Genomic DNA, 12,756 nt, shown 5'->3' with positions numbered 1-12,756 from the left:
TAATGAAAAATGCATGAAATTTAAATTGCTCCAAAGTGTTGACCAGTGGCTGGACCCGAAGCAGTGCTCTCACCTACACCTGTCCCACCTGACCGAAAAAAAAAAAACGGAAAAAATCCGCTTTGCTCGGATGCAAGACGGGTATGGGCCATTTGTTATGCCGTGCAACAAGCGAACGATCTGCAGACACTTTTATTACGCGGCGCCACCAAAGGTTGCAGCAAATAAAAAAACAGACAAAAAGCGACAAATGTGCAATGACAAACAATAGGAACAAAAACAATGACGTCGTTGTCAATTGTTCGAATTTCGAAACGGCAACACAAAAAAGACGTAACTGAGTCTGTGCAAAAACTGGCAGCGGGCACTGTGAACCTCATTTTCTATGCCAGTGCCGCTGCCAAATGTCAAATGTCGAATTGAGCAATGAAATGTAAACTTTTCATTTGCCGACGCCAACCGGAAACAAAACGAAGCACAAAAGAAAATGCAGTGCTAAAAATAAAGCAAGACGGCCAGGGGACAGTCAAAAATGTTACCAATCAAATAAAATGTAATCAAACGGAATGAACAGGACAGCAAGGAGACATAAGAACTTTTGTGCTTCACTAGGACACGAGTTCTACTTATAGTGAAGAGTGTCCTATTTGCAGAAAAAATATAATCATTTCCCTCATGAAAAATTTATATTTTCCTTAATCACAGATATCTTTTGGATTTAAAAACTTAATTCATATAAAGTCATTTACTTTTGTCACATTTTAAGGAATAATTCGTAAATGGATCTTATGATTCCTTAAACAAACAATCCCTCGCTTTAAGCTTCAAGATGTTTATTTCAGGCAGAGTCACATTAATTCCCTGACACGATTTCCTTAAACATTTTATCGCATCCTCCACTTTGTACCCAATTCAACGAGAATTTATTGAGAGTCTTTAAGGACGAGCAATCGGCGCCAATACACCAATACACAAACACGAGCACAGATACCAATACCAGTGCTGGTGGGAATTCAAATAGCTCACACCGATACACGTACATAGGAATGGCTAAAGCTACTCAATTGTAATGGCCGCTGGCATAAAATAAAGCTTACAACGAGCTCCACGCCCATCAACGACCACGCCCACAAGGCCAACCAACACCTTTTTTATGCGTTTTCATTTGCAAAAGCGAAGGAAATATCTTGCCCACGGGGCGTATTAAAATCAATTCATTTAATTTTGATCAAAGCGAAATAAATCTTTGCGCTTTTTGCTTAATTTCCTTCGCTTTTCGTTTCGCGAGAAAGAGACCATGGCTGAGACTGCCAGAGCGAGTGAGTGAGAGGCAGGGTCGAGGGGAAAATGAAGAAAATCCACAACAACGTCAGTGAGTAATTTGGCCCCAGTTCCAAATATATGTATTATTGTATAGGTATGCGCAAGCTGTAAAAAGCAAAGTAAGACAAAAAGCACAAATAACAGAGAAGTACCGTAAGCGAAATGAGAAATCATTAGTAAGTAAAAAGCTTGTCAATGTGTGTGTAAGTACAAACACACCGACACACACACATACCCGCAAGATAAAGACACATAAAAGGAAAGCGGCGTGTAAAAGTTTTTCCTGCTCTGCTCTGCTCTGCTCTTCCTTATCAATGCCAGCGACGGCAACTGAATTAATTTTTCAATTCGCCAAACGAATTCATTGACTTTTTGTGTTCGCCCGCATCCCGCTCAACCACTGAATCACCCAGCAACCCAACCTCTCCAGCCAGCTCACCCACCCATACAACCAGCTCCTTACACACAAGGATACAAGGATACGGATGCAGACTTCACGTTTCTGCTGGGGTATTAAAATCCTTTAAACAGATTTCATTTCGAACGCTTTGCGGTCGATAAATGCATTTCACTTTGGTGGTTTTTTACCCACACAAAAACACCCACACCCACACCGACCCACACACACATATTCAATGTATTGTGCGCTTCAGATGCCCGTGTGTGAGGGTTTCATTTGGCATTGCATACTTTTGGGGTGCAGCCATCCCGTTACCATCGCCCGCACACCTTCTTCGGGTCTTCCGCTTTCGAAACTGACTCTTTCCAATGATTTGCTGGCAAATTACTTTGAGGTGTTGCCGGCTGTCTCTCGCCTCACTTTGCCACTTCCATCCCCCACCCCGTTGCCAAATTCATTTCCAAAACAAACATTTAGGATATGTCTGTATGGGTATGTCCATGAGTTTATGTGGGCGGATGGCTGGCTGTGTGTCTGTGTGTGTATGAGAGCAGCAAGTGCTGCCAACCAATTTAAAAGTTTTGCTGTCGCCGTCGCCTGAGCGAAAGTAAAGCGCGCTGTGTGTTGCTGTTGCATCATTTGGTGGCAAAGAAAAACAGCCAAGTGCAGCCGGATCACAGGCGGTAAGAGATAAGGCTACCGAATACAGTGGATGCCACTAGCTAAGCCCAAACGTATCACCAATTTGGCTGGGAACTATCAAGTTTTAAAACTAAACTTTCTCGGCCCAAAATCTTGGCTGAGGAATCTAAAAAATTTAATATAACTGCAGGAGAAAAAATAGTTGCCTTTAAAACAAAAAGCCCACCTGTAAATACTGAAATACATTCAGACTACTAACTGCCACTGTAGTTGGCCGTAATGGTTGTTGGTGCAGCACTTGTTGTTGTTGTGTTGCTGTGGATGGGTCTCCTTCCACAGCCAACTACTGTGGCACTTGTTGGCTTGGCTGCTGCAGTTGCGACACTTGAGAAACTCGCAGTCGCTGTTTGTTTTTGCAGCAGCGGCATGTAGGTGTATCTCTGTGTTTGTATGTCTGTGGGCGTAAGTGCTGCTCGAAAGTTCATGCACCGTGTGGCACTGTAGTGGTGTGTGGGTGTGTCCTCCTGCATATATAAATTTATATGCATGTGTCTGTTACGCTCTGCTCCTTTCGGTTTGCCGCCAGTTTGGCCGACCCTCGCTCCCTTGCATTTGAATTGGAAATTCAGCGGCGTGCTTAATTTTCAATTTGCAATCATTTGCCCTGGTAATCAATGTTTGCTTTGTCGGTGTGCGGTTGTCGACTTTTTCTGCTAGTCCTTCGGATAGTCCTTCTAGTTCCCTGCTAATTAGTAACTAAGTGTGCCTCATCGTAAAGTCAATTGTCCTCAAGCCGGAGTCATTTCGTCTTGCCGGATGTGGATTTTTTCCAGTGGCGGATTTGCTCTAGTTTCGCACTAATTTCTTTGGGTTTTTCTTCACGGCCCGCTCCCGCTCCCGGACTTGCGCCAACTTACACAATGCTCCAGACTGGAACTCGTCACTCTTCACTTTCACCCTTGGCTCTTATTTATGCCTCTTGCCAGCCTTCCTGCCTGTCTGTCTATCTGTCGGCCTGTTGTCTTGTCTAGTAATTTTCTCACACTTTGCAATGCTCATCAACGGTCCGCTGGCCGCTCGCTCGGGAAAGCAAGGGGAAACTTCGCAGACTCAAGTGTGGAAATTTTCACTTTTTTGCCATAATTAAATTCATTTTCAAGTTGCTCTTGCCATGGCTTTCGACTCAACGAGATACAACCGCACAAATATACGCAAACTCTCGCACACACATAGCCACTCTCAACTTTTCACTATTTTCTGTAGACATTTTCCATTTTTCATTACTTTCCAAAGTCAGCCCCCGCCCCCGCTGTTCCGACGCTGTTCCTCCCAAGCTCGTTTCATTTTCATGCAGCTTCCTGTGCCGTTGTTTCCGGTTTTATGCCTGCCTGTGTCTATTTGTGTATAGTTTTTGCCATTAGCAACCAGCCAGCGTTGCGACGACGGGAATGCCGAAGGGAAGGGGCAACAACGGAGGCCTACAAATTGGAAAGAAGGCGTCCTGGCCTCTGGTTCTGGATCTGGATCTGTCTCTGTCCTACCGCCTTTGTTGCCAAGTTTCGGCTTAAGTTGTTTTTAAGTTGTAAATCTCTTCGGCTATGCAATTTCCCTGCCCTGCGCTGCCCTGCCTTGGTCCTGCCCTGGCCAACACCACTGCCTTCGAGCTATATCAAATTTTTCATTTGTGGTTAAAAATATGAAAATTGTAACTGATATTTATGCTTGTAATGCCATCGCTTGACATTTCGGCCTGCCAGCCAGTCAGCCCAGCTTTTTGAGGGCGGACACACGTCCACAATAATTCATCTCAGAAATGCGTGTTCGAGTTTTGTTATTTTCGGATTACGTGTGCGAATTTGGTTATTCGCCTTTTCCTCAGGCATTCACAATTTTACTCATTCAAAAATAGGCCGAAAGTGATACTTGCGTGCTAAAATTGTGCTTTATTGGAATTTTTGAAATCTCTTCCTCCTTTCTGAGAAACTTTTAATTGAACCCGTTCTCTAAAAGTTCTTGGATCTGAGCTGAATAAAAAGTCTCCTAAATACAAGGTATTTTGCCTTGTCCTTAATTAAGACATTTCTTTCCAAAATAGGCTTATTTTTTAGGACTATTTAAGCTTTATTGCAAAAATAACAATTATGGGAATCATGTCATATATGTTTATGAATTATTATTCTTATTTAGATATAGCGAATAATTTCAAATGACGATTGTGGTATTTGCCAATTTTATGTACAACACTACAAATCCCCGATACTATATAAAGTACCGGGACTTTATCCCGGTATTATAATTGCTTGGAAAGGCAATAAAACAATTTGAAAACTTTTTATGCTCCCTCAAATCCAATTATAAAACTTAATTGGCATTAACATGTAAAATAAATCTATGGTTTTATATTCATGATTCGTGTTTTAACGTAAATTTAGATATTTTTGAATATTTAATAAAATAGGCTTCTTAAACACTTGAGTTTAAAGAAATATATAGTTCAGATCAAAATAAAATAATCTTTATTGTACTCTTTACTTTAATAATAACGAACAAATTTTCGTAGACTCATTGATGTATTAATGTTGTTGCAAGCCATGTTTTATTTCTAATGAAAGTGTGAGCATATTAAAATTTAAGATTATAACAATAAACGACTCTTATTCTATATCTTTAGACTAAAAAATTTTTAAAGAACACTTCCCAAAGTTATTAAACTGGGAGTCATTGGTTCGATAAAGATATGCACCATTGAAAAGAATGGGAAAGACGCTAAGCAAATGCTTTATTGCTCTTTGAAATAAAATGCAATAAAAGTGAGCTGTCTGGGTGTTGCAGTCGGAACACGTCTCAAGGGTGAAATGGCAGCGACATTTCTCAATTTATGCAACACCTCTTGCCGGTGGAAATGTCGCCGTAAACTAGAGGACATTCACCCGCCGAGCTAGTGAGTGGTTGTGAATATTCGATTTGGCACTCACCTGGCTTGGAGTTGCTGCCGACTAGCTGCTGCTGTTGCTGCTGCTGCGAGTGCTGCTGTTGTTGCTGCTGCTGCGAGTGCTGCTGCTGTCCATTGTGCAACACCGATTGCTGCTGCTGTTGTTGCTGCGAGTGCTGCTGTTGGGCGGCTGCAGCGGCGGCTGCGGCCGGGTGGATGGCCAGCAGCTTCGTTTCCGGCGGCTTGTGCGGACCCATCGTGATCTGCGGGGCACCCATGGCTATGGTCGGGGCTGGCATCATCAGGGTCGACATGGTCAGCATTATTTGCGAGTGAATTTTGGTCGCTGTCGGGGTCGCTGATTTGCTGTCGGGCTTTTGGTGTTCGGTCGGGCTTGCGGCCACTGGCACGGATAACGGGCACGGGCACGGGCACGGCTTTGTCTTGGCTACTGCTATTTCTATTGATTCGCTGACCCCTCCACAGATGGTGATGGTGAACTCGGTGCCAAAGGTCGTGCGTTAGCCTTTGTCGCCAGCTTTCTCCGGCTCTCGGCAATGTTTGCTATATATCTCTCTGCCTGCCCTTATGTGGCAGTGCAAACTTATGAAATATGCTCGCTCGGCTCTATGTATTTTCACTTTTCGTCCTGGCTGCTGCTCTGAGTTATTACGAAAATTTTTATACGAATATGTACTTTCTTTGCTAGTATGTGTGGGTTATTTTATTTTTGTTGTTGCTCTTGTTTTTTTTCTGTTGCTCTTGCCTTTTCTTTTATGTTTCGCTTATGTGTTTGTTCAACCGGAAATACACGAACTCAAGCGCACTTGGCTTGTAATTTCTTCGCTGCTACATTCGGCTGTGAGGATATCGCTTCTGGATTTCCTTCGCCTGCCAGTAATCGCAAATTATTCTTTCTTCCCTCCGTTCGTTTTGTGTTGTGTCTGTTGGCAGCGGAAATTATAAATATTCCTGTCATACGAGTACCAGGAGGAGTTTCTGCCCTCAGACGTCGTCTGTTTTAATATCAATGTCTGGTATGTAAAATGTCAGGAAATTCAGGGGAAAAAAATAAATTATAAGGTCGGGAAAAAAATGGAAATATAAAAAAATAATAGCGGAAAACTCCAAACAAAAGTGAAGCCCTGTTCAGCCGGCCCAGAGTCCTTGCCTTTGCTGATAAAGTTTCAGGCAGCTGCTGTTTGTTGGCAATTATTTTGCCGGCAGCTTCCACTGATGGGCTTTAGCTTTGGCTTTGTTTTTGTCGCGCGCGAAATCGCTGGCAACTTTAGAAGTCAGTGACTGCAGCGTCTGACGCGAATATCATCTGCAAACATTTGCCAAAGTTTAATGAAAGTCGCCAAAGTTTGCAGCCGTCCAAGGGTGAAATACAAACAAGCTTAAACGATGATCGGATGATCTTTGGCAAAAAATAACGAAAAAAAAAATTGATATACGCTGTCTACAATTTTATTTGAATTTATTCCCAGTCCCAGAACAATTTGCCATTATGGAGAGGAAGAAAATCTTTGTGTCCTTTGTGTCTCGAATAACGCACGAACCAAATAGACGAGATCAATCGCACACACAGGATATTTTACAGGATATACAAAGCGTTCGGTATACGTTCGTACTAGACCGCTGGGCGACGCTTTTCTTACTGAAAGCCAGCAGCACACGCATTGGCCAAAATTCAGAGGCGCTGCTTTCGAAGCCACTGCCACTGCAACGGCGGCAGAAAGGCGATTTTCCTGCTGCCGATATTCCACAGCCACTCTGCCACGCTGCCACAGTCACCGCCGTTGCCGATGCCGATGCCGCTGCCAGTGCCTCTGCCAACGGGATGCGTTTCCCTACATTTCTCTTCGTTAGCCAGGACATCGGATGCGAGGACACGAAGCTGCCAGCCTGCCTGCCTGCCTTCTTGGCTGCCTGACTGCCATCGCTGCCATCCATCCGTCCTGTCGTTCATGAAATATTCACGAATGGCTCGCTCTCCCTCGCGCAAACTGCTCTCCGTTTCGGGTCGGGTTTTTGCCTCTCAGTTCCGCCCCTGCCCTTGCCACTGCCGCGAAGTCCTGCGAGTCCTCCAAGTCCTCGGAGTCGCAGCTGCCTCGTATTTTTGCTCCAAGCTCCACACACAAGTTCGTGAGTTTTCGTCGTTTCAGCCGGCCACTCGCAGCACAGCGCAGAATCCTGAGAGCAAGCCGAATTTCGAAACCGCCAGTCTGATTTGAAATTGAAAATAAGGAATATTCAGAATCAGAGTTTCAATTGTTAAAGAGTTTTTTAAATACATTGTTACAACATAGTAACTAAAAAATAAACCAGAAATATAGTATCCAATATTTAACTAAACATAGTTACTATAGGAAATGTTTAATGTTTTTGATTGGTTCTCTGTGGGTGTCTTTGTTTCAGGCAATGCCGAAAAATATCCTTAGTTCTGCCTTTGGAAGCAAAAACCAGTATTTTTATGGTTATTGGCGTAAACTGTTCTACTCGTAGAAGCTAAGAGAAATGTTAAACCATGCTGTTACCAGAAATATTGAAACAAATATGCCGTAGAAAATTATAAATGAAAGTAAATAAGAAAATAAAGGTAATTAAGTGAAAAGTCAATGAATTAGTATAATTATGGGCATATTCTTATGGGCAAAAAGGAGTTATTTAAAATGTTCACGGGCAAAATGTTAAAGCGTAAAAATGTAAAAGTGTAAGCATATTTTTCAGGCGATTTAGAAGCAACATTTTTTCATGAATAAGGTCTTCAAGCTCCTTTGATGTTTATAAAAATATGGAAAAACCTCGTTGTGGCCAAAAGACACAGGAAAAAAAAGGGAAAACTTTGATAAAGAATGTCTTCTATAAAATCTGATTTAGAAAGTTTTTAAAACGGATGGTAGAACTCTATAATATTGCCTAAGAAAAGACTATCCAGAAACTCTATGCTGTTCTGTAATTAAGAATCTTAACCAAATACAAAGCATCAAAATAATGCAATTTCAGAATCGTCTTCCATTTACCAAACATCTTGTTTCTTGTGATGTTTCTACTTTTCTGTTATTAACATACTTTTAAGCTCTGACAGTAGGGACTTTTCAGGTGTTGAAGTTAGGAAGAAAAAGTGGGGTCATGGGGCGAAAACTGAAAAATGAGAGAAGGGAAAAATACATAATTGCATGTAATTTAGCATGCGACATTATCATTGTTTTAGTCGTATTTAGCATAGAATCAACATGCCACGTCACAGAAGCGGTGAGGCCATGGAATATCTCGTGTGGCGGACAACAGGCGTTGAGTGTCCTTTGTCCCTGCTCTCTAAACCAGAAGCACAGTGAAAAATTCAAAGAAACTTCATAATATCTGTTTTCAATATTAGAGTTTCTTTCTATTTTAAAAATTTATCATGAGGACATATTTATGACAACGTAAGGACAAGGTACTAAGTGGCGACAATGTAATTACTTAAGGACACATCGATTATTTCTTGGCTGGGGATTAATTTTGTAATTTTTTTGCTCTGTAACATTGCATGTATTTAAATGCAACAGAAAAACAACAACATGGGCAGCAGCAACTTCACGTAATAAACAAAAGAGACGTAAACAATAAGAAGCGACCCCTTAGAGCGATGCAAAAGACGAGCTAAGGGGCTGGTTCTTTGGGTCCTTTCTGCCTTTCTCTCTGTCTCCTTTTCCCATTCACCGATTCTGGCATGTGTGTGTGCGTGATGACAATTGCCCTTTGAATTTTTTAAATCACTTGAAATGAAAACAACAACAGGATTCCCCCATTTTGCCCCTGTGCACTGCCTTTTGCCTTTTGTTCTTCGAGTTGCGCTTGTTAGGTAAATCAGCGCCAGTTTGTATGTGTCTGTTGTGTGTTTGTTGTTGTGTGAGTGTTTCTCACAAACAAAAGCAAAAACAATACCAAGCAACCAACAACAACATTGTGCAGAAAGTTATAACGTGCTTAAGCGTCTTTAGCTGAAATGAGGCTAAAAATATTTGCTTATAATGAAGTGCACGACTGTGTGAGTATGACCTGTGACCATGCACAAGTACTGAGCACACATACACACAACAGTTTGTTTGTCATTGTGACTGTGTGTGTGTGTGTGGCTACATAACAATAGCGCATTGGGTACTACTGTTTTTGTACTCGAGGACGAAGCGTCACACCCCCCGAATAAGAAGAAAATTAAGGCATTGTTAAAGCCAATTAGGGTATTTAGTCGAGAGACCCGGACAGCAGGGCGTATGCGTGATATTTCACGGTGGATGACAGCTGCCAAGGATAAAAGCGCGAAACTGACGGAAATCTGCAGGAAATTCAGACATTATTTTTAAAGCTATTAATGCAGTAGTTGGGCTTTTGTCTTAGTTACGTGATAGTTTCCCATGATAACCTTAAAGAAGTTTATAAGACATGAAAATGGCCATGGCCTTTTTCTTCACCTCAGGGCTTAATAAATAATGCCTTCGGTTTATTCCAATTTGTTAATCCCTTCAAATGCCTCTTAAATCTCCCTGAACAGCAGACCATTTACCATTTGAAACTAAAGTTTCCAGTGCAAATTAATCGGGTTCGAGACGAATCAAACCCTGGAAGACTAAGCCACAAGAAACATGCCACATCTTGACATAACCAATTGCCTGGGCTGGAGCCAAATAGGTCGACAGAGGACCCTTTAAAGGTTTTACCCAGCACCCAGAACAAAAGGGAAAATGGACATGGACCAGAAAACAGGGTGGGTGGAGAAAAACCCTCTTCGTCCGTGATGGGGAATCCGATGGCGATGCTTGGAGCGAAAACGGCTAAGCACCTTTTGGCCAAAAACGAGACAGTTTTGAACGCCTCCCGGGACAACTTGGGACATTGATGGCTCAGCAAGGAATTTGCAAATTTTTGGGGGCCCGAAAACTGCCAATAAATAAATTCATGTTCGCATGCCCAAGACGCACGGAACCCAAGAGCTCTAAAAAGCTAAATAAGTAAATTATTTATGCATGCCCCGGCGCCCTCCTTTACTTTTAGGTGCCACCTAATGGGGGTCACACTTGGAGATTTAAATTTTTAAATAGGTGTGTCAGATAATGAAAATAAGTACCCGGCAGGGGAGTTTAGCTCCGGAAAAGTACCAAACACAGAGCCAAAACACATGCGCCGGCAACAGGGGATTGTTGGAAGCGCTGTCACAGTTTTTGTTTTCCCTGCTACTGGGGCTGCAGTGCTCTCAGCTTCTCCCTGTTGTTTTTGTTTTCGTTTCTGATGTGGACATGGCTTGTAGGCCGTCGCCATTTGCCTTTTAACTTGGCTAACGATAATTTGTTTGGCAACTGCCGCCTGTGCTGTTTTGCTGCTGCCATCGCAGCGTAATGAATTTTTATGCTCCTTTAATGTACTTTACGCAGATATGAAATTATGTGACCAAAGCGACCGAATCCAGCAGCCGACGAGCGGACCCACCCTTCACTTTGACCGCCCGACCGCCTGCCGTGTTAATTATTAATATTTTTTAATTAAAATGTGCACTAGCCAGAGCAATACAAACACGCCTGTTAGGCAAACAGAAGCCGGCTCTAAAACTGCTGGACAAAAAGACCAACAAAAGTCATATCGCCTGCAGATACTGAACTTCAAATAAAATTTCACACACTGTAAACAAAGTATGAGCACTAAATCAACAATAAACTTAGCCGCAGAAAAAAACGTTGAATTTAAATCGAAAACTCGAAACCAACTTGTCAGTCTGCGGTCTGGCAGATAATCTCCATTGGGTTCTGGCCGGGAAATGCCTGCATGAATTGTAGCATTCAAATAAAGCCAGTGAGGCCTCCGTCCAAGTACAATATCTCTTTGCCTTTCCCACTGGCTTTGTGGGACTGCGCCCGACTTAATGTACCGCGAAATAACTCGAATAATTCAAATGTGAAACTGTAGGAAATCGCAGTGTTCATATATTCTGCTCCTTCCATAATGCATTTCCAAATTATGACTGCCAATAATCAAGAGGGAAGGCGCGAACATTTACATAAAGAGTTGTGCAAGCTCTGATTTTATTCCAGATGAGTTAGTAGTTCCATTAAAATGAAATTTAATCGGTATAAGTTATGGTCAAGGAACTAAGTTCTGCTTAGCGGAAAATTCAAAGGAGATTGTTATAAAATAAAATTATAATGGAGATCGCCTATGAACAATACATTGAGAGAAAAATATGAGAGATATAATTAAATAATATAAAAACTAAAATTGGTTCATCTATACTTCAACGAACGAATGACCAGGTTATCTGTATAGTGGCTGTAACTGCTCAATGCGTGGTTACACATTTTCGATTTGTATAGGTCGCCCCGTAATTGCTGCTGGGCTATTACTACTGGCCTTTATTACTACTGGCCTTGGCCATTTGATGGCCACGCATTTCCAACCGGAAGCGCGTTCCATCGATTTGTCTCTGTCGCTGTCTTTCATTTGGCTTCTGAGCGAGTCCCTGGACCATTTCGGCTTCAGTTCAGCTTCAGTTTCAACGACTTGCCATTGCAATGGCAGCCGTTGGCACAATTTACTGTTTAAGTAATATTTCGTTTCTTTGGCGGGCGCGGGGACATTAGCAACTGCAGGAGAGAGTAACACTTGCTGCACATAACTGTGTAATTTATATTGCCCATTTCGTTTTGACTCGGCCAGATACTCGCTCGCACAGACACACACACGTTCGCAAAGTGCTTCTGCGACAAAGTAAATTGTAAAATGTCACCCATAAAGCGTAAATTGTAACAAAAAGCACTCGAGGCCACGCAGTGATTTAAATTTTGTCGTCTGTAGGCTCCGGCTGAAAAGTTATGTGTATCTGTGGGCACCTCCACGGCCCCCACCATCGGCATTCCCTTCAGTGTCCTGCAGCTCCGGGCCCTATCCCGGGACCATTGGCAAGCCCAGCTGGCAAAGGATCTGTTCTGTTCGGTTCTGGCCAGGCCTGGCCTGGCCTGGTCTGGTCTGGCTTGGGTTGCCGCTAGCTGCCACTTGGCAGCATTGGCGACAAGTTTTTGTGCCACGACCGTCCGCATACATACATATACACATAGCGTCCACAATTTACACAATTCATAATTCATGCGAAAATATTGTTCATACAATATATAGAGCGATGGGGCGACGTCGGCGCATATAAATTTCTGCATTTTGCAGTCGCAGCTGCAGCTGCAGCTGTAAACTTTAATTATATCTCTGCATGTGTAACTACGGCCAGTATCTGTGGATGCATCTGCATCTGTATCTGTGCGTGTGCATTTGCGTTTTAATTGAGTTTTGGTATGCAAAACACTGGGCCAAAGTGACAAATTGATTATCAATGCGCCCGCCGAGAGCGCCCTTTAAATTTAAAATATTCCCGCTTTGGCAAAACTTTAAGCGATTGCCCCGCCAACTGCCACGGCTGACAAATTAAAAGCGG

The 12,756-nt window shown here is 42.6% G+C and overlaps 2 protein-coding genes across 4 annotated transcripts in view; both read right to left on the bottom strand.

Annotated features, from left to right (window-relative positions):
* The window catches only part of LOC6501642 (nucleolysin TIA-1), an 86,621-nt gene extending 80,848 nt beyond the window's left edge, over positions 1–5,773 (bottom strand). Inside the window, 1 exon segment of the mRNA XM_001955627.4 lies at positions 5,341–5,773. Within this exon segment, the coding sequence (XP_001955663.3) occupies positions 5,341–5,620 (280 nt within the window). The 5' untranslated portion in view covers positions 5,621–5,773.
* Positions 5,774–6,003: 230 nt separating this feature from the next.
* On the bottom strand, positions 6,004–7,433 carry LOC116656563. Of its 3 annotated transcripts, none has more exons than XM_044714345.1 (2): positions 6,887–7,380; positions 6,004–6,241 (listed from the first exon to the last, which is right to left on the bottom strand). In XM_044714345.1, exons 1-2 carry the CDS (start codon positions 7,251–7,253, stop codon positions 6,147–6,149), a joined length of 462 nt encoding a protein of 153 aa, XP_044570280.1. In that variant the 5' UTR covers positions 7,254–7,380; the 3' UTR covers positions 6,004–6,146. The 3 variants fall into 3 exon arrangements, with proteins under 3 accessions (XP_044570280.1, XP_032312138.1, XP_032312136.1); XM_032456247.2 differs by lacking the exon at positions 6,004–6,241 and adding an exon at positions 6,248–6,313 and having other exon boundaries at positions 6,887–7,433; XM_032456245.2 differs by lacking the exon at positions 6,004–6,241 and adding an exon at positions 6,248–6,331 and having other exon boundaries at positions 6,887–7,431.
* Between the last annotated feature and the right edge of the window lie 5,323 nt (positions 7,434–12,756).

Source organism: Drosophila ananassae, chromosome 2L, assembly GCF_017639315.1.
Source record: "Drosophila ananassae strain 14024-0371.13 chromosome 2L, ASM1763931v2, whole genome shotgun sequence".
NCBI lineage: Eukaryota > Metazoa > Arthropoda > Insecta > Diptera > Drosophilidae > Drosophila > Drosophila ananassae.
The sequence above is the reverse complement of the archived record's forward strand: the minus strand, read 5'-3'. Positions and strand labels throughout refer to the sequence as shown.